Source organism: Rhipicephalus microplus, chromosome 5 (assembly GCF_043290135.1).
Source record: "Rhipicephalus microplus isolate Deutch F79 chromosome 5, USDA_Rmic, whole genome shotgun sequence".
NCBI classification, from domain to species: domain Eukaryota; kingdom Metazoa; phylum Arthropoda; class Arachnida; order Ixodida; family Ixodidae; genus Rhipicephalus; species Rhipicephalus microplus.
The window spans coordinates 78442449-78465427 of NC_134704.1; the positions used below are offsets into that span (position 1 = coordinate 78442449).

The following is a 22979-nucleotide window of genomic DNA, read 5'->3' on the forward strand; positions in this document are numbered from 1 at the left end:
AAGTAAGAAAACACACAGAACGACACCTATGTTAGCGTCGTTCTGTGTTTTCATTGTGTCTTGGTCTTTTTGTGCAGTTTAAGAACATCACGTTGCAATTAGCCAACCGGCCACCCTAGACGTGTTACTGCTCCTAAAGAAAGAAATAAGGGGCTGAGCGTGACTAAGCTTACAAAGATGACTGAAGATTGTCGGGTATAGTTTTTAATGTGTATATGTAAGCTTTTGGAGTAGCCAGAATAGGAAAGCCACAAGGCTTTGCTGTTATGAAAGTACTATTCTTTACATGCCTTATTTGGGAAGTTTTACATCTCGCTTGCGGATTTGGGTGAGACTGGTGCGCCATGTCCGGAAGTGTAAATTTTTTATCCACATTGTGTGCTACTGATACGGGCCTCAATCGCAGGATGTTTGCCTTTCATTATTGCTCACGTCTCGGGCGTTCGATTGGGAATGCCCGACGTGCTCATGCCAGCTGCTTATAAAAGTGTGGCACAGGAGCATTTCACGTACATTTGCCAAGCTGTGTGAATGAAATAAAGTGAAATAAAGAAATGTCTAACTCAGCTAGACTTTCTTAAGCAATCTGTCACCAGGCTTCATAGTGAATTTTGATTACAGGGTGAAAGTTATGAATCTAAATAATTTTTTGGGTCGGTTGCTTTTTGGGCGTGTTGAAAGAAGTTAAAAATGCACTGTTGTGATGCCTTTAGGAGGCAAGCTTCTCTGCCACGTTCGACACTCTTCCACGGCCTCCGCCAGCATCCGCAAGTGCTTCGTACTCCGAACCGTTGGATGTGAGGGAGCACATTGTGCTCATGAGACGAGCCTCCGCCGTTTTTAGAGTGCAGTTTTAGGTGCCCAGTCTGTGTTGAGCAGCGTTGTGGTTGTCAGCGTAACCAATAGAACGAATGAGAATGAAAGAGAGCAAAAGAAAGACTTTCCCAAGCCGTTTTCCACCGTGATAGCCAGCAAGCCACTTCGTGCCAGCTTGCACTTCTATCAGTGCAACGCATGCTGCCTCTCTTGAGCGTGCATGAAAAAGTGGGTTGACCTGCGAGGCTTGGGAGAACAAGACGTGTGTTAGTTGAAGAGGCATTGTGTGTGGAACACTATATCTGATTCTTAGGTGTTCTTTATAGTCTAACGATGCGGTCACGTCGGCCAGTGGCAGCGGAAGTTGGTGGTGACAGGTTCACCATGTCACATTGACGTGAAGCAGACTACCACTTGCGCTGTGCCACCTCTCCTTGAAGCTTGTGAATTTGCTCAACCTATCACACAATCAAAACACCTTAACAGCTGCGCTCAGAGTTTGCATTGTGTGGTATCGTAATTGTCAGCAAATTTTTTTTTTTCCATTTTATTTTGTGGTACTGTCTAGCCCCTTTATAAGAGAATATAAGAAATAAATGGGTATAAGAGACACCAGTGTGCCTACAGTAAGATAGGGGTTGATAAGAAAATGCATACCAAGTACCCTGCTTATAAAGGACATCTCACATAAAATACAAGAATAGCTGCCTGGAGCATACCTCTTATAAAGCGGTTTAACCGTACTAGCATTGTAGGCTGTGCCTTGGGTGATAAATTGAATTCGCTGGCCGCGGTTAGTGAACAATGTTTTAAAGAGGGTCCGTCATCTCTCGAAAAAGATAACACACACAGGCACCTAATTTATGTTTAGACCATTGTCACACTGCAGAGGTTTGTTGTAATTTGTAGAAATAATTGCCACCAGTCTGTCTACATGCCACACGTGTTCATTTGCCACTCCCAAAGCTGGTGAAGGGACCCTTTAGAATGATATCAGTTAAGCAAATTTCACTGAGAAGCTGTTAATGTGGGGAAGCACTTATTGTTCCTGTTTAGTTTCTCATTAAAACGCTGCCCCTCATGAATTTCTGAATGAAGTAGACCCATGCTGACTGATTTTTCACATTCTTCCTAAATCAAGTTGTGATAGGTGGCATGACCAGTGGAATTTTAGTAATAGGTGATGTTTGCATCCAATATTTTCAGAATATTTCGTTTATGCCCAGTGACAAAAACATGCCAGTATGCATGTCCCTACCATGCAGGCAATGTTCGCGCTTCAGTGCTTTTGTGTGTGACGAGTGCCATTTCTACAACTTTTGTTTGGAGCTTCTAACCTGCCATTACATCGTGTCTTTTTTTCTTACTTGCTCATTTACAGATACTGCATGTTTGGTGTGTTACATTGCAAATGGCAACATTGTTGTGTACAGCCTTCCTAGCCTTAAACCACTTTATGAGACAGACTTCCTGCCACTTGTCGACATGAGGTATGTGTTTATAGAAAATTTTGTTGGCTTTTATGGGCCTGTTATGTTTTGTATAAGTACCACTGGTAGAGTTCGAACCCTTTTTCCATTGTCCCTGACATGTATGGGCATTACTTGTTTAACACTTCATCAGAACGATTCCGTGTGTGCACCTTTTTCAGGCCTGTTGGAATATTCAGATGTTTTGAATAGTCGAATGAATATTACAGCATTCGAATTCACTTTTATTCAAAGTTAAATTATAAACATTTCAAAGTATTTGGAACAAACAAATAAATGCATATTAGTCAAATGTAATCTGTAGTGAAGGTTGTTTCACTGCAGTGAAAGTTTGCTAAGCCGCGAAAGCACCTGTCTAAATGTAAATTAAGCCGCAATTTACCTTTAACTCCCCTGTAAAGATTGTTTCACTGCGGTTAAGATGTGCAAACATGTATTCCGGAGAAAGCTACACTGCCATGAGGCCTCGCTTCATTTTCTTCTTTAAGAGCTTGTTATACCGGCTTCTATGCTCTAAATATAGTAAATTTTATAACGTAACATATTTTGCAGGTTATCACTTGCATTCTAGTGAAAGTCAAGTCCTGCCACTATTCAAAGTTGTTTCTACTTTCTTCTAAGCAAGAAAAAAAGTGCTTTTGCATTGGCCTTGTTTCAAATAAAAATATATTGTGCAGGTTAGTTTAGTTAGATCATGACAAACATGCCCACTTTTCTTTGTAATATTTGATATATACTATTCGAACTTGGTGTAAAATCCCCGCATATCCACGAGGTGATTGATGATGAGTGAGCAAAGCTCCAGAGGTAACCTGGTAAACAGTGCATCCTCCGTACACTTTACCAACTGGATTGTCATGTTAAGACATGGAAAAGGTGAGGGTGGTACAGTATATACACTCACAACTACTTTATTTGTCACTGTATATGTGTGGTAGTACGTAAGCCCTCAGACACAGAACTAAGTCAAGGACAAGAAAATGTTTATAGACACTCACACAAGACAAATACACACCCATAGACTTGCTATATACAACCCTCTTCCTCTATGCACAGTCCTGATCGTCCGTAAGCGTACGCGAACATCCCTGTGCTCTGTCTAGTACGGAGTCTATGGGTCGGTAGACATTACTCAGGGTACTGATGACCGTGCAGCTGACGCAGGCTTGCAGCAGGGACAACGCGATAAGTCTGTTGTAAGGCCACGAGCAGACCTACGACTGCTCGCTCAGGAAAGTGTGGGACAACGATGTGTCAGCGCAGCACCAAGGCCACGCCCTCAACAGGTGATTGTGTCAGACTGTAACACATGTGATTCCAAGGTCACGCCCTCAGCAGGCAGTTGCGCCGGGCCCGAGCCGAGTCAGAACAATGCCCGCGGCTTCGGTAGCTGGTTGCACTCGGAACACCACCCGCGCTGGGATCAGCTGCCCGCTCTGGCTCGCACGCTGGAACAGCAGGACCGAAACACTCGCCCACCACGGGGAACCGCCAAGCTCATCCCGGCTAGTCTGGTAGCACCAGCTCGGTTTGTTTTGGTCCCCTCAGGCCACACGTCTTGCGTTGCTGGCTTCGCCAGCCATGCTGGCTTCGCCTGTCCGTGTTCTCCAATTCACGCGCTTCACGTTCTCTCGCTCTTGCGCACACTTCGTTGTCTTCTTCAGTTCAGTTTTGGGTAACACTCTTTGCCTGCTCTTTGCCTGCCGAGCTTTCGTCAACGATTCGCCTCATTGTACGTGAGAAACTTCGTGGTCACATTTCTGTATTCGTGAACGCCTGAGAACCACCGTGCGATACGCCGTCCACAAGTGTTAATGCTGCGAGTTTTGACGAGCGCAGCTATCCCAACCACGGTCCTCAGCTAAGGGCTCCACCTCCGACGTCTTCTTATGTAGAGTCGCCCCACAGTCGTAACGGCTACAACAGCCATCCACCTCCTTTTGCGTCTTAGTGGGAACAGAGCGCCGCTTACCCTCAACATACAGCGACGTTCTCTATGCCTCGTGAACGGCCCTTCTGCCACCAGTGCAATGTTCGTGGACATATCGCCCGATTTCGCCCAACGCGACGTAATCCACGTTCGACATTTCCTCAGTGATACGCGACGTTTGCACGTCGAAGCCAACGGCCTGACTATGCCTACTGGCTCCCCAACCCAAGTGACAAGCGGCACACCTGCCAGCCAATCAACCGCAATGATTTGCCTGTGTCTGTGCGCTGCTTAACGCTGCCCACCACGTGTCCGCCTTAGTCACCGTCTCCATGGCGCCAGTCTCAGCTTTCTTCTCTGCGACCGAAAAACTAGCCAGCGCGGCCGATGGAGGTGATGTTGCTGTACGTACCGATTTTCATCAAAGTATGCCTCCACCAGTTTCTATGCTTCAAAATAAGGTTTGTGTACTTGTTGACAACGTACCCACGATGGCATTCATAGATACTGGCGCAAGCGTTTCTGTGATAAGTTTAGTCTTTAAGCAACAACTTGGCTCCAAGGTTATGTTTTATTGGGACGAACCTTCCACTTTTCAGGCAGTGAGCGGCACATTCTTGCGTCCAGTCGGTGTCTGCACTGTGTCTGTTAGTGTTGCCAGTAAAACATTCAAGGCGGAATTCACAATACTGGTCAATCAACGCACGACGTTATACTTGGCATAGACTTTTTGCGAGAGTGTCGTGCGACCGTGAAATTTGTAGCAGGTGAGGTTCCGTTGTCTACTCTCGCCCAGCAGCCTGATTGTGAGAAAGGTAACCTCATTGTTGCTAAAGATGCCCTTCTGCCAGCGTGGTCTGCGGTTAGCGTACAAGTGACAGCTTTGGAAACCGACTCGAGTTTTCCTTCACGTGACATAGTGTTGAGCCGTTGCCCGTAGCTCGTGTCAAGAAAAACATCTTTGTACCACACTGTGTTGTATCTCTCGCAGAAGAGAAGGCTCAATTATGGGTGATGAACAGCTCACCCTAGTCGATTGTACTGCCGGCTGGTATGTGCCTTGCCCTGTTCGAAAAGCAGAGCAGTACCTGCGTTGGAGCCTTAAGCAATCTTACAAAGGCGGATCCCGATGAAACTTCTGGTATGGAAGCTGAACTCTAAAAAATGGTTAAAGTCCATTTCCCCGCTGAAGTGCTAAGTCCTGGTTGCACTGCTGGCGAGACATGCTTAAGCATTTGATTTTGCACAGAAGGTGCACAGGGCTCGGATACCGACCAAGTGCGCTCGTCACAAGATTGATACTGGCTCTGCTCATATTCTCCAACAAAAGCCCTATCGTGTTTCTGTGTCCGAACGCAAAGTTATTGCTGAACAAGTTGGCAAGATGCGAGCCACTGGTGTAATTCAAGAATTGTCTAGTCCGTGGGCTCCGCGTGTTATCTTGGTAAAAAAAAAAAGACTGGTCCTGGAGGTTCTGAGTCGATTATCGGCGTCTCAACCCTATAACCAAGAAGGACGTGTATCCCCTCCCTCGCATCGATGACGTAATTGACTGCCTGCATTCAGCTTCCTGTTTTTCTTTGGTAGACTTGAAGAGGACGAGGTTGAAGCAAGCTAACTCACAAGCAGCTCGGTCTCCTGTTCTTGGCTCTGAGCTGTACCTATCGCAATTATTCCATACTGTAAATAAACCTGTTCTATCGTCACAATATTTATTGTTGAAGCGCACTGACTGACGACTGTTGAGAAAGAAAGCACGCCGAGAGCGAGTGCAGTTTGTTGTTTTGGCTTCCTAGCAGTCTCCTATCAAACTAGAGCACGCGCCGGAATGAAGCGAGTGCTGCAGAGCCATCTAGTGGCCTTCATTCAAAGTATAAGTAAGAGCACAGCTGCACCTGTACTGAGCGCTTCTAGTACTAGTGGCTGGCTACGGCGAGGGGGGGGGGGGGGACAAGTCTCAACAGTAAGGAGCTTTGCTCCTAAAATTCATATTCGCACAAACCTGCTCTTTTTCTTCATTTCCATTGTTGTCTCTTCAGTTATTGTGCAATCACTCAGAAAATTTTCAATCAAGGCAGTCCTTGAATTTGGCTAAAGCTCCATGCTTAGCATGTTTTCAACCATGTCACGCCCCTCAAAAAGCTTTCGCATTACTTTGCAGAATTGCAAGGACCTTTTGCTTTAGCAAGAATGGGCACGGAATGTTTTTGTGCTCCCCATCAGAATTACAGAAGTTCACCATTTCTTCAGATTTTTGGTGAGTTTTTTTCTCATTGTGCTGAAAATGTCTCGCTGGAGCTGTGAAAGTGAAAAGACTGTACTCACACGAGCAACACATTGCACTACATTTAATGTTTTATTTTGTCTTTCTGTGCACAGCACAGATTCTGCAATATTCGCATTCAACTTCAGAACGTAGTCAAGTGGAACAGACAATTAAGCAAGTCAGTTTAGCTTGATGCTAACTCATGGGTATAGCCAGAAAAATAGGGCATGTGCAGATATGTAACTAAGAAGTTTATTAAATTGAACATTTTGTGGCATTTGTTCAGTGCTTGAGCGCCTTTCACTGAGGAATTATCCCTCATGCCTATGTCGCCTTGAGCTACCGCTGTCACACAAAAGGAGCAATAAATACTCTTTCTCTGTGTTCACACATATACGTGTCACGTCATTTGTTACGCCAGCACCTTAGGCCCTTCAAGTAACAGCAAACTCCGTTCCCACTAGTCGCACATTTTGAAAGAGAGCTTAATGACAAAGCATCAGTGGAGGACCCTGTCAACATTCACAGTACCATTTACAGAAGTGCTGAAATGTGCAAGTCTCACGACAGTTTAAACCCAGCTCATGTTCAAAAGCTATACTTTGTTTCACACATGAAGTGCAAAGTTGTGGAAGCTATGCAAGAAGCTCAGTCAGAAGAACATGTAACTCTGCGAATCTCGTTATTGGCTCTCGTAGAAGTAAACGCTCATGCGAGCCAAGCACGAGCATGCGAGTGATGCAGCGTCAGGACAGGCTGCAAATCAAATACAAAAAAAAAACAATGCAGACAGAAGCTAAGCAATTCAGCCGCATTACGAAAGACGTATAATGGTATTTGTATGCTTGTAAGGCACAGTAGTACTGGCCATACAAATAAACAGAAAATTCTATTCTGGATGATAAGAACATTTAACTATTTCTGAACGTGGGCACATATACTGCAAAAAGTCTTGATAGCCACCATAGCACCTAATGTGTGATGTGCCTGATGTCTGAAACAGTGTATAGTCTCCATATTTCGCTCACACAAAAAAAGTTACTTTTGTACACATACTTTTGTACACGATCATGTCATGCTTGTTTTTGTATAATGGTGTTGGAGTGCACGGGTGATGATTGTGTATAAAAGTGTGTGTTCATTTTAACAAACATCTTAGTTACCAGTCAGTGTTTTTGTTTGTATTCTTGTGTGAGTAAAATGTTGTTTGCACTGTTTTTGAGTTAGGAATATATTGCTTTAACATGATAGCGTTAAAGAGCTCGTGTCGCAGAAAACCCGCTGCCGGCGTCGGCCCCGCTGGTTGTGAGCGAAAAATCGTCTGTGACCAAAAACTCAAGTTACCGAGATAGCCACAGGAGGCCGCTACTTTTCCACGCGTGCGAGTACGATCACACTGAAAAAGCCGCACAGTCAAAGAAAAAAAAAAGTGCTCAAGGTCACGAGGTCCGGTAGTTTCTTTGCCCTGCCACCCCTCTCTGCTTAGCTTCCAGCGTTTTCGTCGGGACGAGAGAAGAGAGAATGCAATTGCAGCATGTGACAAACATTTGTAACTCTACTCGTACTTGATAGATTTTTAAAATGTTTGTGGTGTTGAATTCGTGAGTTTTTCTAGTAAATTCATTCCATAATTACTTGAAAAAGTGTTTCAGGTTCCCTTTAACGCATTTTGTTCGACAGGTGTCATGACGAAAACGAGCCCATTCGGCGATAATAGTGCGCGCTGGTCCAATCTACTGCGTGCGTGTTTGTGTCCGTGCATGTGTATATAACAAAACATATTAATAAGCATGCACTTGGCGATTGAAGGGTGCACTAGGAACCAGATTTCGCTATCGCGTTCAACTCGTAAAAGGAAAGCTTAAGGGTCCCCCAATTTTTGTTTTTTTCTTTTAATGTGGATTGCCGACTGACCCTGTTTCTGCTTAGTGATATGGCTCAAGGTCGGAATGTCTTACAATTGCTATGCAATTGTTTCAGACTTCTTTAGAGATGTCTAAACGTTAAAAAAAATTTTTATCCCAAGAAAAAAAAAAGAGAAAGAAAAACGAATTCCTGTTTTGTTTTGTTTTTTTGCGCTAAATGGCTCATATCACAAGCAGCTAGGCTTGGTGTTGCAAAAGCACACAGCCAAGCTACAGCTGCAGGCAGGTCAACGTGTGGGCTTGCTAGTTCGGGGTGTGAGATGAGCAGGCTTGCTTTGGTCAACACTTTGATCAATCGAATAGCAAATGATTTGAGCAACCAGAGTTTCTGGTGTTCTTGTATATCGACATCATTGGGCTGGGACTTGTGTATACACAGGCAGGATCGAGAGATTATGGGACATGGTTCAACAAAAGAAGTTTAGCAGTGGCTCAGTTTGGGCACCCGACAAGAATTTTCGTTGCTCTACCTGCACAATCAACATACTGTTAACTGTAAAGAATGGTAATAGCGCACTCACACACACATAGCGCTGTGTGTGTGTGCCTTCTTTGTGCCCTTGTTTTTATTGCACTATCACTATTCTTAACCATGGAATACCAAAGTGCCCAGATGTCCACTTTGGTGTTGTAATAGTAATCCTATATTATAGCCACCCTGAAAAAGTAGGCTGATCGGTTAAACCCGTTTACAAGAGGCATGCTCCTGGCAGCAATTCTCGCCTTTTATATGAGATGTTTTTTATAAGCAGGGTACCTTGTATGCATTTTCTTGTCAACCTGTGTTTTGTTGTAGACACACTGGTGTCTCTTATACCCATTTGTCTCTGATATCAGTGCCTCTTATAAAGGGGTTCGACTGTACTGGGCTTTTTTGTTGAGCCTGCATCTTGTAAACTTTTGAGCCCGGCATGGAGGATGCATACATAATTCAGATGCGGAGGTGTCTCAATCGTCAGGCACATCGATTCAGGCAATTGTTCAGCAATGACAGTATCTGTGCTAAGCAGGTAAAGAGGTTAATGATTACTTATAAGTTGCAAAAGTTGATTTAATGATTGCCACGTAATTATGCCCTGGGCATGGACTGAGATTGTGTGATGCCACTGTGTGTAATACAAAGCTCTATTTTACATTTTCGATACTGCTTTTAAGGTAGTTACAGGAGCGCCACGCTTCTTTTCAATACTCTTGGTTGACTTTGTATGCTCGTTTTACAGTGCCAACTTGCAGGAAATGCTTGGTACCATATTCTTAAATAAGGAAATGCCAGAAGCACCAAAACAGGGCTTCTTCAAAGGCCTATTTGGAGGTGGACCAAGTATGCTAGACCGAGAGGAACTCTGTGAGTGCACGTATTCGCTACGCGGGGACAGATTCCTGGTTTTGTTTGCTATCCACCCAAATTTCAAGACTGTCTGTTTACACCTTTTGCTAATCTTCCATTGTCATGGTCTTGCCATGGCGCAGTTGGCGAGGCAAGCGGCAAACCATCAAAAACTGTTGCTCGCCACATTCCTGGAAGCACTGGCAACATGGATGCCATGAGGGCACAGGCTGGCACGCTGGCTGGAGAAGTCATGAGGGCTAGACAGGTGAGTTCGCGAGGCATTTCGCTCTGTTTCACATATTTCATATTGCAAATCAGTCAAAAACAGACTTTCTGCATGCCGCGACTACAACGGAACCTCAATTATACAACTTTGAGCCAAAGGACCATGCAAAACTGTTGTACTATATGTGGAAGACTTGACCAAAGTAGCCATGATGCTCAATCTTGCTCCAAAAAGTGGGTGCCAGCCTCCTGAATAAGCTCACAATAAGAACCAGCAAGATTGATTAACATTTAATTGTGAAAAAATGTCATTGTTGTAGCTCTACATAACCCTGTTCTACGTTTAAGTAACATAGTTGAGACGGAAGATTGTAGATCATGTAGGCTGTATAACAAGCCTTGAAATACCCCACATAGGAGTGCGAACGCTTGCTCGTCATATCTTTTTGTCGCACGTTCTCTCACAAGCTTTCCCTGCGTTTGCTTTCCAGGGGCTGACGGAACGTGGCGAGGCCCTCACACAGCTTGAAGAGCGAACTGCTCGCATGATGACCGAGGCTGAGAGTTTTGCCAACACTACGCACCAGCTCATGAACAAGTACAAGGATAAAAAGTGGTACCAGTTTTAAGGGAGAAAGGAAAAAATGATGACAGGAGGAGGCCTGCAAAACCCCCTCACTCGCTCTCCTGGTGTGTGCCTCCACTCTGTGATTCTCACTACAGGGTGACAAACGCCAGCTTGATTCGCTGACGCTTTCGACGCATCTCTCAAAATGGCGAGATTGCATCACCCCAGTGATTAGGACGGCAAGAGCGGGAACAGTCTGTGGACGGCCAAATCAATCTTGTCGGACACTTTCTTGTGGGGGCTCTATCGACTGGGACCCGCAATACTGTTTATATCGAAATGGCTCAAAACAGTACTGAATCATTTGATGGCAGCTGGACAGATAGAGCGCTATAGAAAGGGAGTTACCTTCACTGCATGCACTCTTTATATATTGCATACTCTCAAGTATTCCCTCTATCATCGCCAACTGCTAAGAGTAAAAAAATATTGACTGACTTGGAAGAGTCTGAGAAGTTGTAGTAAAGCTTTCTAAGCAAACTTCACGAGTAGCGATGGGATTGTGCTAGAGGCAATGGAGAAACAACCCCAAATTCTGTGTGTATGATGCCGATAGCAATAGGCAGTCTTTGCCTGCTTTTTTACTGTCTGGATGCAAGTCACGCTAACATGTGGTTAGCTGGTAAACCTTTTTCTGTGCATGTAGGATGCAGGCGCATGACTCAAAGACTCCAGATTTCTCAGTCACCGAGCAAATATACCTCACAAGTAATAGGCCACTGTTTTTTTTTCCATTTTAGCATCGCACGAGAGTGCTCCCTTGTCTACCGCTTCACCACAAAACGAGAGTTCTGAAATGTAAATTTGTGGAAAGAGAGCAGCCGGAAAGTTTTCAGTAGCACATGGTACGAAACAGCGAATCAAAAAGCTTACATGCATCGTTTCTATATAGTGAGCAAGATCAAAAGTGCGCTTGTGACAACCGTATCGGCAACATTTTCTAGCCTCAACAACTGCAAGTGTTCTTAGACGGCCTACGCAACAAAAGCTTAATGCTTTTCCTTCCTGCTGACTTGAGCATGACCTTGCGTAAAGGCACAAAGTTTCATATAGCACCGGCTCTGAAAGCATCCACTGCATATCCACACAGCAGCTTGTACGTGCTTCACTGCGGCAGCTACTGCGACAGCAATCAGTTTCTGCCGCAGCTGAGCTGTTGTGTTGAAACAGTTTTTTTTTCTGCTTGCGGCTTGGCCTTAATGACTCTTGGTGTATGCTACAACGAAAAAGAATGTCTTTATAGGTCATATTACTTCTACGTATAATATCCCTTACATTTGAAGTACACTCCGTTATCATACGGTTTTCTTTATAGTTAATTGTGTACATGTGGGTTCCGGACCAAAATCCTGTACAAGATTCCTTCATCAGCTTGTCAACAGCAGGCAACTGCTACAACGCTGCACACTTCTCATTCGCTGGAGTAGGTGTAACAGCTATGTTAACGCATGGTCGGTGCCATAGTTGGAAAGGTTCTTTTAAAGGTATGCACGTTGAAATGTGGGAGCGTTGCATCGTGTCACACCCGATATTTTTCTCCGTACATTGGCATCTGGCACCGCTTCGTTGCGGGAGATGCGTCGAAAGTTTGCGACTTCTGCGGTTTGCTGCCCTGTGACGTACATTCCTCAGTAGGAAGGTCGCTACTCTATTCCACTGCTGTGTGTCCCCATTTCTTTTTTTTTAACAATTTAATTTTGAGCATTCATTAAGTTCTTAATTATTTTTTACTCGTCCACCTTCTGTTTCTAACATTTTTTTCACGTGCCTGGAGCAACCAAAAGATTGAAAAAAAAAAAAAAAAAAACTTAACTCACACCACCAACCACCACACAGCCCCGCTGTGCAGCTGAAATCACCAGCACCACCACGCCACCAAATGGATGTGTACGATGTGTATATATGTAGCATCAGAAAATGTTGACTGTTTAAGTGGTTCCACACACTTCTTCTGTAGTGTTTTGCCATTTCCTGTATTGTATTTCTTGGGGATAAATGTTACGATGATGAAGTCAGTGAAGGCAAGATGCAGGGGTATAAAATGAGACATGCCTCTTTCATTTTTCTTCGTGTTTTCTTTCTTGCCTTTGTTTTTTGCTCCTGTTACTGCTAAAAAAGGTTCCCGAGGTATTTTTCTAGAAGAGGCTTTGAAACCCATATATGCAATTTGCCAAGTCACGTGGAGGCGCTCTTCGCAGTGTTTTCTGTTCTCATCTTCACAGTAGACTACAAACACTGCTCTTTGTTTCTGTAGTGTGTTTTTTTTTTTGTCCTTACGAGTCTTGCCTTCACTGTGCAGATTGTGAGCAAACAGTTCTTCCATGAAAAAGTGTGAACTCTTTTCAACCATTCTGCTCTTGAGTAGGCGTTTAGGGATCTACGGATGGGATAGGAAACTCTCTCCAAGGAACGATAGCATGCAATCTCCAGCTCTCGTGAGAGAGGAATGCAACTTAAGGTGAATAATTTCAAAAAAAAAAAAGTGCATCGATGATTCAATCGTACATTAAGCGGTGGCAGTTTGTTTTTTGCACTTGTTTTTCATTTTGTAGCGAGATTATGAAAAACTGTTTCTGTGATCAGCGGCATCAAGTACAATTGTAAATAAAGGATATGTACGAGTTGGCGCAATGCCACATTTTGTCTGTTGCCGTTGCGTGTTAAGTATGAGGTTGATTAAATTTCTTTCTTGTTTTGTTTTTCTACACACTTGAGTTTTCTTGTACCCGGTTGTCAACCACTGGACAATTAAACGAATAGAAATGTTGCAACCTCTGCTTTGTGTGTGGTTTTTGTTGTTGTTTGCAGCTATTGTGGAGCCCGGTGTAAATTCCCATGTGGCGAAATTGCAGGTTCATTTGTGCTCGTATTTTTACGCAGAAGGGGCACCTTGCGGTGCACTTCACTTACTGCACCACTTCTTAATACAGTAACTGTTTGCCGCATTTGTATAATGAGTACGTACACACGCTTATAGCCGTGCGGCGAGTTCCTCTGTGCCCTACCGCTAAACTCGGCAGCAGCCTGCTGCTTTCATTTCTACAAAGCGGTGTGCACCTGAAATATTTTGTCATGTAACAGGCCGGCAGCCTAGAGACTGCAGGATTTGATTTGGCATTTGTTTATTAAAAGCACGCAGTATGCATAAAACAGCTCTACGCCCCCTTCCACAGCTGAGCTGACAGAGAAACATACTCGGTGTGAAAAGGTTGTCATTGGCGTTTTCGACGGTCTCGCCTTCACTATCGCACATTCACTCTTTTCTGATGCTTATCCTTGCAGGCTTCACCGTAATCATGCGGAAGTGGGCATCATTGACCCACAAGTCTCTGTAATTACCTAAAGGCAGAAGGCCTTACACGGCACTTGTGGTATTGGCGAGTTGAGGGCAGCACTCAACCTTTGAGTGACGAAAGGTTATGGCGGGTATCGGTCATAGCCTTTTGCATTTGTGGCTTCGTGCACTCCAAGGTATTGTTGGGTAGGCAATGCTAATTGTAGACAGTGGTGTCTGAAATGTTGTATGAAGGCTGACCATGACCTATGCTCCCACCTATTTTTTATGTGCACACTCTTCCAGACTGCTCAGTCTAGAGCCAGCACAAGTTGCCAGAAATATTTTAATAATAATAATATAAAAAAGAGTTTTAGGGTTAGGCTGAGGCTCTTAAAAAGGTTTTTTTTTTTTATAGTTGGGTGAAATGGATTAGCTTCTATACACTTATTCAATTTTTTTATGCAGATTCCAAATCTCCGAGTAGATTGTTAATAGCTGCATTTGAGCCAGAGATGTCATTTTCTTTTCCATCGCTCGCTGTGTCGTCCTCAATTTAAGCTGAACTCTTTGTAAGTCTCCAGGTTTGTGCTCCGTAGCTAAGTACCGGCAAGATGCAGCTGTTATATACCTTCCTCTTGAGGCATAGAGGCAATCTACCAGTCATGATTTGAGAGTGCTTGCCAAATGTATGCCATTCTTATTCTTCTAATTGCTTTAATCTCGTGGTTCGGCTCCGTGGTTATTACCTGCCCTAAGTATACATAGTCATTTACAACTTCATGTGCACTATTACCTATATCTCGAAGCGCTCCTCTCTTCCCAGGTGGTTGTACATTACCTTCGTTTTCTGCAGATTAAATTTAAGACCTACCTTTCTGCTTTGCTTGTCTAACTCTGTAATCATGAGTTGCAATTCGTCCCCTGAGTTACTCAGCAATGCAGTGTCATCCGCGAAGCGTGGGTTACTAAGGTATTCTCCATTAACTGTTATCCCCAGCTCTTCCCATTCCAGGCCTCTGAAAACCGCCTGTAAGCACGCGGTAAGTAACATATAGGAGGGACTGTATTCCCTACCATACACCTCCCGCCAAGATCAAAGCACAATCAAATGCTCGAACGGCATGCTTCGTCACGGCGCGTCTCGTGTCACACCTCTAACACGCCGAGCCAAATGAATGATCGAGCAAGAGTCTACTATGACTTCCGGCCAGTCTGCAAGCAGCTATTCGCGCTGCTTGTTGTTGTTTGTCGTGTTATCCGCGTGGGTGCACACGTCTGGGCACGGCGTGTCCCCGTACGGGCAACACCACCTAGACTTTCCTAGGTGGTGTTAGTTGGACCCATACGATAAGGCACGCACCTACAACGTAACTGACGGAGTTGACGGCTGGAGTCGCGGCAACCAGAAGTAGACTGTTGTGTTTCAAGCAGCGCGTCAGCGATGACGTATGCCACGCGAGATTGGAAGGAGCATGGGAAGGGTGCATGGCGAGAGGGCAAGGCGGCATGGGAGAGGATACCAGCAGAGTGAAGCGCAGGAGCGAGCGAAAGGTGTGGTCGTCACGGTTTTGATAATCAAACGCGTCTAGCTTCGCTATCACTGCACCGTTTCGAAAAATTCTCACGGCTTCGTGTTCGTCGTACACTCATGCACAATCTCCTCTCCACAACTAAATTTCGGCCACTGGGTGGTTTACGCGCCCTGTACACATGTTATCCGCACATCCGCACCACACATGCCGGGGCACATGCCACATGCAAGCGGAGGACGAAAGAGCGTATCGGTGATGTTCTTTCGCCCTCCGCTTGTGCTGCAGCGACGCTCTTTCGTTCTCCACCTGTGTGCGGCAGGTGTCCCGGCACGTGCGGTGCGGCTTTGCGGATAGTGCCCGTACAGGCCGGCCCTCGAGTGACCAAGAGAGGCAACCGCCTTCCCCTCCCCCATTTTTGAGCCCGCCTGTGCATACTGGTAGTGTGGCTAGCCTAATACTGGTGCCTGCACAAAACATCAAAGGCGTGGGTTCAGATTTTACGCGATGATTTCGGAGGACGTGACTTCACATTATAACTTTGATTAGCCGAAGCAATACTGAAATTAGTTTAAAGAAAAGGAGAAACTGAATCAACACAATTTCGCCTTCAGCGGTGTTCTCGCGTTCCTTGCAGGTTGCCGATTATAAGATACACCAACGCGCAACGCGCATACACCTCCCGCAATCGTAAAACTGACGAATGCAAGCGCCAATGGGGAACGATAGTTATAGCGCGAGAACAAAACGACGACACAGAAACAAGAAGGACACGAAAGACAGTCTCTGTGTCGTCGTTTTGTTCTCGCGCTATAACTATCGTCATGCCATACCAACTAGCCCAAGCTGCCTCACTTCCAATGGGGAAAACGTTTCAGGGACGTTACCACACGAGGAAGACTTTCGAAACATAGCGCCTGGAACGACACAAGATCCAAAGCACAATCCACATTACCCGCGTGTTATTCTCGTCGTACCCTGTCGACCGGGCCGCCAAAGAGCGGACGGTACTCGTTGATCTCAAGTCTATAGCTGCTTCGTCACATCACTCCCGAAACAGCAGACGAGCCGATCTCTGGATCAGTCATGTGCCATCAGTGCAGCTGTACCGCTGTGCTCGATTGTGTTTCGAAGAGGCCGCGCCGATTTCCCCTAGCAGCCGCGTCAACAGGTGTCACCGCAAGGCAACACGTTTGTCGATATCAGCTCAATGATAGCCAGCTAAATCGTGCCGGACTCCGCTGCCTGGTGATTCCCAAGGAAACGGAGAAAGTCCACAGCTGACGACACTTTGTGGTCCAAGCAGTTTTCACTTGCTCGTCTTGCCAAATTGCTGGTCTTGCCAATTGTGCCAAATCGCACCCCTTGGCAGCTGCATATGCTGCTATATTTCCTGAAAAGTTGACGAACCTCATGTCAAGTCTGTGCCAGAGGGTGTTTTCAGAATTTCGGAAACAAAACTAACAGCACTGAAATCTCGTTAACTTGAAGTCACTGGTGCCGTGAGAAATATTCGAATCAAGCGGGTTTTCAAATTAACAGAACATACAAAAAGTGCGATGCAATGAACTTCAAATGATTCAAATTAACCGGGGCTGGTCGTTTGCTGTGCCGGCTAGTTTGTGGCCCCAAGGGTTATGTTTCCCAGCAATACCTGGTAACAATTTTGCCACAACAAAGGAGGAATTCCGGGCTTAACTGCTGTCACTGCAAAAAAAAAAAAAAAAAGTGATCTGCTGAAAGTTTCGCAAACGATGCGACTCATTAAAAGAATAAGTAATAAACATCAGGGCATGAAGGAATGTAGTTTTCTCCGGCTTATCCGCTCCTTCGTGCTCAGCCACATTGCTTATGTCGCTGCCTACCATCGATTGTTCGCGGCGGAAAGAGCTAAACTCAACGCACTCATCAGACGAGTTTATAAACAGGCGCTAGGGCTTCGGCACAGTACCAGCACGGAACTCCTTCTTAAACTAGGCCTTCATAACACGGTGGAAGAAATAATTGAAGCGCAACAGATCTCGCAGTACGAGCGCTTGAGCTACGAAAGCAGGTCACCAAATTCTCGACAGTCTCGGCATTTCTTACCACGCAAAGCATGGTATGAAATGCGACATACCACGCGAAATCCGCACTAAACTCATGATACCACCATTGCCAAAGAACATGCACCCTGCATCACAACAAAGGTAGAAGAATCAGTAGAGCCAAAATTATGCTCCGAACTTATGGAAGCAATAAGGAGCCGGTCTTCGTCGATGCAGCGCGCTATCGAAACTATCGCCGTTTAGTTTCTGTGGTTGTAGACTATAGGCACAAATGCATAACCAGCGCTTCGATTAATACAAATGACGTGGATACAGCAGAGGAGGTCGCTATCGCGCTCGCCCTATCTCATACCGATGCTCAGTATATTATCAGTGATTCACAAACAGCAGTCCGCAATTTCGCAAATGGCAGGAATCCTCCAGTGGCGCTGAAAGTCCTTGCAAAAGGCAAAACCCGCTCTGAGCTCCTCAGTTCAAAATACAGCTTTCCTCATTAAGCGCATATCCAATCGTCATCGCGGCATGAGGGAAGCAGACACACGCCGCCTCATACAGGCCTTTTGCCTATGCAGAATTACCTATTCTATCCCCTACCTCTATCTCTCACTTACGGAGATCGAGCAACTTAACAGACTCATTCGTAATGCCTATAAAACTGCGCTCCACCTCCCTAAATCAACAGCCACGGATAAACTACTTTAACTTGGGGTGCACAACACTCTGGGAGAGCTTGTAGAGGCGCATCTTTTCAGCCAATATCAAAGACTATCACTCACAAAAACAGGACAGCTACTCCTGCGCCGACTTGGAATCAACGTTCCTGGTCACACCACGGCAACGCATGCAGCTCCCGTCACTGTTAGCAGAAACCTATTAATCCCGCCACTCCCCAAAAATACTCACCCAGAACATAATCGGGCACGACGGGAAGCTCGAGTCAAGTCCCTTCAGAAGCGCTTCCCTCCTAATTCTCCCGCAGTCTATGTAGACGCTGCCGAATATGTAGATCATCGAGCTTTCGCGGTAGCCGTCGTAGATGGATTTCAAAAACTGGTTGCTAGTGCGTCCCTTCCGAATTCGACAGAATCCCTGGAAGCAGAGGAGGCGGCAATTGCTTTAGCCATTGTTCACTCCTCCGCTGAGTATATTTTTTTCCGATTCAAAAACTGCAATTCGTAATTTCGCCACTTTCTGAATTCATTCCCCGGCTGCTAAAATTCTTGAATCATCTTTTCCGCCTGATCGCCTCATCACCCTCCTCTGGGTCACTGCGCACTGTGGACACCCAGGCAACACGGCCGCTCACACCCAAGCGCGAGCACTCGCCAACCGGGCTCACAGCGACCTACCTTCGCTTCGAGGTGCCAGGGATCGACTCCTCAGCTATCACGTTATCACGCTATTTTGCCGAAATTCCCGCCTAACGTATCCCCCGCCACCCAAATCTCTCTCCAGAAATGACCAGGCTTTGTGGCGCAGACTTCAAACGGTCACAGTGACGACTCCTTTTCTTCTCTCTCTTTTTACACATGACGAAACCTCACCTCATTGCAACTTATGTCCTAGCACCAGAGCCGACTTCCAGCACATATTTCTGAATTGTCCAAACAAACCCAAGCCTCCGTGGCAAGGGTCAGAACACCAGGAGCGATGGGAGGCTGCTCTGCGCAGCTCGCAACCGGGTTTACAGCTCCGGACAGTGAGCTGGGCCAGAAGGGTCGCCGAAGCACAGCAGTGTCCGGCCACCTAGAGCGGCCCGAGGGCTCGTCGTCATCCTGATTCCACTTCCCCTACCACCACCACCCCTCAAATGATTCCTTCGTGAATCAATAAAGTTAATTACCCACCCACCCGCTCTGACGACCAGATTGCATGCATTCTCCGGTTTCCCGCCTACACACCCGTCGACCACACGGAGGTCAATCTTAACGAGGTGGCGGACGACGTGGCTCGAGGTCTCACGTTCCGGGCAACGTCAGTGGTTGACACCACCAGTACAGACTAGCTCTTGTGGAGGAGTGGGAGTTGGGGGATAGACTTACCAAATTCAACGGCATTATCCAACAATATAGACTTCAACGACGGGAATACTCCCCGCCTCACCCCAAGCTCAACCGGGCCCAGTCCGTTCAATGGCGGCAATTGCAAACAGGCACCTACACTAATCCCGTAATTATGAAACACATTTACCCCGACTCGTATATGACCAATTCGTGCAAGTATTGTAGTAATAGGGCCACATTAGCGCATATTCTTTTGGAGTGTCCAGCACTAATTGGCAAAACGAGAGACGCAGCCTCCAATGAGGACCTCGCTGCTCAGCTCAGGACTAGATAATACACTTTGGGCGATCCAGCAGGCCAAAAAAGCTGCTGAGAGACATGGTCTCTCAACCAGCTCCTAGGTGGGAACCCATCCCGGTAACCTGCAGGAAGTGAATAAATTTGTTCACTCACTCTGGTGATCTGCTGAAATGTTCGCTTGTGCAAAACAAGGCATCTTCACTGCAATGCAGTGGTGATGTTTCTCGCCGCATCAGCACATCATGATGCAACCATTCGCCCATTCTTTCTGGTAAAATAAAGAATTGTGTAATGAACTGTAGAAACTGACACTCGGAGTTCGCATACATCGGCAGTTTTATCGAGACTGTCCTTCAATAATGTCAGTTTCCAGAAAAAATAGGTGAATTGTGACGCGCTGAAGTTGTGAAAAGCATGCGACATGCTGTCTGCACGTCACTGCAGTAGTGCAGGGAAGCATGTCTTGTTTTTCACAGTTGATTACGAGATTGTGTTTTTATAAATTTATATTTACGTGCATTGCCTAGTGGCTCTTAGGGGCCGTCATTTCGGTTGATCTGCGGCGAAATTGGGACCGGGAATCGGCACATTACGAATTAACCAGACTTGTGCTGACCGCCGCCTCACATTATCCGCTCAAGATTGCATTGCAAAATACGGGAGCGTTGAAATACTTCAAAGTGAGCTGGATTGCGAAATTATCCCGTTACAATTAACGAGGTCTTATTGTACCAACGGTTTCTCTATTAAATGGCATCATGGTAGACCCTGCGTACGATGCAATCTGAGCCAAGCCATGTTAACCTGAGCTAAATGTCGCTATTGCAATACCGTCATTGTTCGATTTCAGGGACTACCTAGGGACCACGAAATTATTTGAAAAGACGAATTTATACTGTTTTTATCGTGTTCAAGAAGTCAGATAATCATAGCCGAAATAATTCCAGTGCCTCCCAGTAGACTTATCAGGCATTTTGGTGCACAGCCAGGCCCAGGCCTTGCACCAAAACGCCTGATATGCCTTCGAGGTTTGCCGTGAACTATTTAACCACGTGCCAACTACCAGTTGCAAATTTGCATCTCGTGATCTGCTTCCGATACCAGCAAAGCGCGGAATAAATAACGGCTGTCACGCATGAAGCATTTGGAAAGGATAATGTTGCTCCGCGTACAAGAAACATTTGCTGCATTGTGAAGGATTGGAAATGCACCTTACTATTCCTGACGTTTGCCTCTACTTCGTTCCATCACCATGTTACTGGTTATTCTTCGTTCTATTTGCTCTATGGATGCAGGTCGCTCTTGCCTCTCGACTCACTACTTTTTTCTGAGGCGAACATGTGTTTCAGCCCTGGCTCCATGGTCTTGCTTCGCCTTGAGCGAAAAAAAATGGCAGCATATCCACGGGGTGAATGATGGAGAGTGGGGGCGAAGCATCCGTCCGTCCATTCGTTCTTACTTCCGTCCGTCTGTGTGATCGTCCATGCGTCCATCCACCCGTTCGTGCGTGCGTCTGTTCGTGCGTCCGTCCCTGTTTTGGTCCATGCATCCGCCCCTGCGTCCGTCCATGCGTTCATCCGTCCGTGCGTCCATCCATGCATCTATCTGTCTGTGTGTCCATTCGTCCATCCAGTCAACATTCCAAGTAGCACCCTCTCGCATCTTTTAATCATATATGCGTCCGTCTGTGTGACCGCCCATGCGTCCATCCGCCCGTCCGTGCGTGCGTCTGTTCATGCGTCTGCACGTCCGTCCCTGCGTTCGTCCATGCGTCCGTCCATGCGTCCATCCGTCCGTGCAGCCATCCATGCGTCCGTCCATGCATCTGTCTATGTGTCCATTCTTCCATCTAGTCAACACTCCAAGTACCACCATCTCGCATCTTTTCACCATATATTCTGCATATAGAAGCACCGCCATCCAGCGGACATTCCAAGGACTAAACTAGAGGTGGCACACGCACACTTTCTTACGGCTTGCGCTTCTTGTCTGCTTCCCACCTTTAACCACCTCGAGTTCATGGTATATACTAGTTCACTGTATTCATGCACTGCAGCCCAACGCTCGCTAAACTTTTCTAAAACTAAAGAGGTTACGCCGAGCGAGTATAACGTAGCAACCCTTTCTTGTCAGATAGTGCTCAATGTACATGCCAATGGCTGCTAAGGGGGAATGAGAGACAGGAGAATTCGGCGTTTAGATAACGCGCCCGCTGCGAATTTTTTATTGTTCAACAACGCACAAAAGAAATCTCCCACCGGCACCACCTTGGAGGTCAAAATGTAAGACTGGTTACACACTACTACTATGACTACGAGGGATGAACGGGTGCCGCTATAAGAAGCTGCGCCCCTAAAATGCTATTTAGCTCACACCGAAGACGCACTTTTCTGGGTTAAAGGTCAGCCCGGCTTTCTCTGCCCTTTCTAGAGCGGCGCGCAGACGTTCGTCATGTTGAGCTTCGTCAGCCCCGCACACCAGGACGTCATCGACGTACACACGTACTCCAGGTACACCTTCAAAGATTTCGGACAGCGTCTTCTGAAATACTTCACTGGCAGATGAAATTCCGAACGGTAACCTTAAATAGCGATAACGTCCGAACGGTGTTCCAAACGTGCAGATCCGCGATTTAGCTTCATCAAGTGGTATTAGATGAAATCCGGAATTTGCATCTAGGCGTGAAAAGACTTGGGCCCCTGGCAACTCACTTTCGATGTCTTCGCGAATGGGCATGGGGTAGTGCTCACGCAATGTATTTTTGATCACTTCTCGTGGGTCCTAGCATACTCTGAGCGACCCGTTCTTTTTCCGTACAGCAACCAGTGGATTCACCCATTCAGTTGGTTCTTCTACTTTCACGATGATGGCTGCTTTTTCCATGCGGGCGAGTTCGTCACGTAGTCGTTCCTTCAGCGCCAGTGGTACTCTCGCCGCTGGTTGAACGACTGGAACAGCATCTGACCGAAGAACCATCTTGTATTTTCTTTTTACGCAACTAGTGCCTCCAAAAAGGTGCGCGAATTCTGTCTCGGGCACCTCTACACCGCTTCGTCCTATTGCATCGATGGTTGCCGGGATAATGCCGAACTCACGGCAAGTGCTCAAGCCGACTATTGCTTGGCGCCCTTTCTTGACGATGAAGAAGTTGTTTTTTTTTCCTGCGCCGTTTATCTTCAGTGCTACGGTCACCACGCCAAGGTGTTTGATTA

The 22979-nt window shown here is 46.1% G+C and overlaps 1 protein-coding gene across 4 annotated transcripts in view; it reads left to right on the plus strand.

Annotated features, from left to right (window-relative positions):
* The window catches only part of Tomosyn (syntaxin-binding protein tomosyn), a 64273-nt gene extending 53264 nt beyond the window's left edge, over positions 1 to 11009 (plus strand). For all 4 annotated transcript variants that reach the window (XM_075895707.1, XM_037425263.2, XM_037425264.2 and 1 more), the window contains 5 exons: positions 2198 to 2306; positions 6398 to 6493; positions 9648 to 9772; positions 9898 to 10022; positions 10474 to 11009. In XM_075895707.1, the coding sequence (XP_075751822.1) occupies positions 2198 to 2306; positions 6398 to 6493; positions 9648 to 9772; positions 9898 to 10022; positions 10474 to 10611 (593 nt within the window). In that variant the 3' untranslated portion in view covers positions 10612 to 11009. The remainder of the gene's footprint in view (positions 1 to 2197; positions 2307 to 6397; positions 6494 to 9647; positions 9773 to 9897; positions 10023 to 10473) is intronic.
* Positions 11010 to 22979: the final 11970 nt, after the last annotated feature.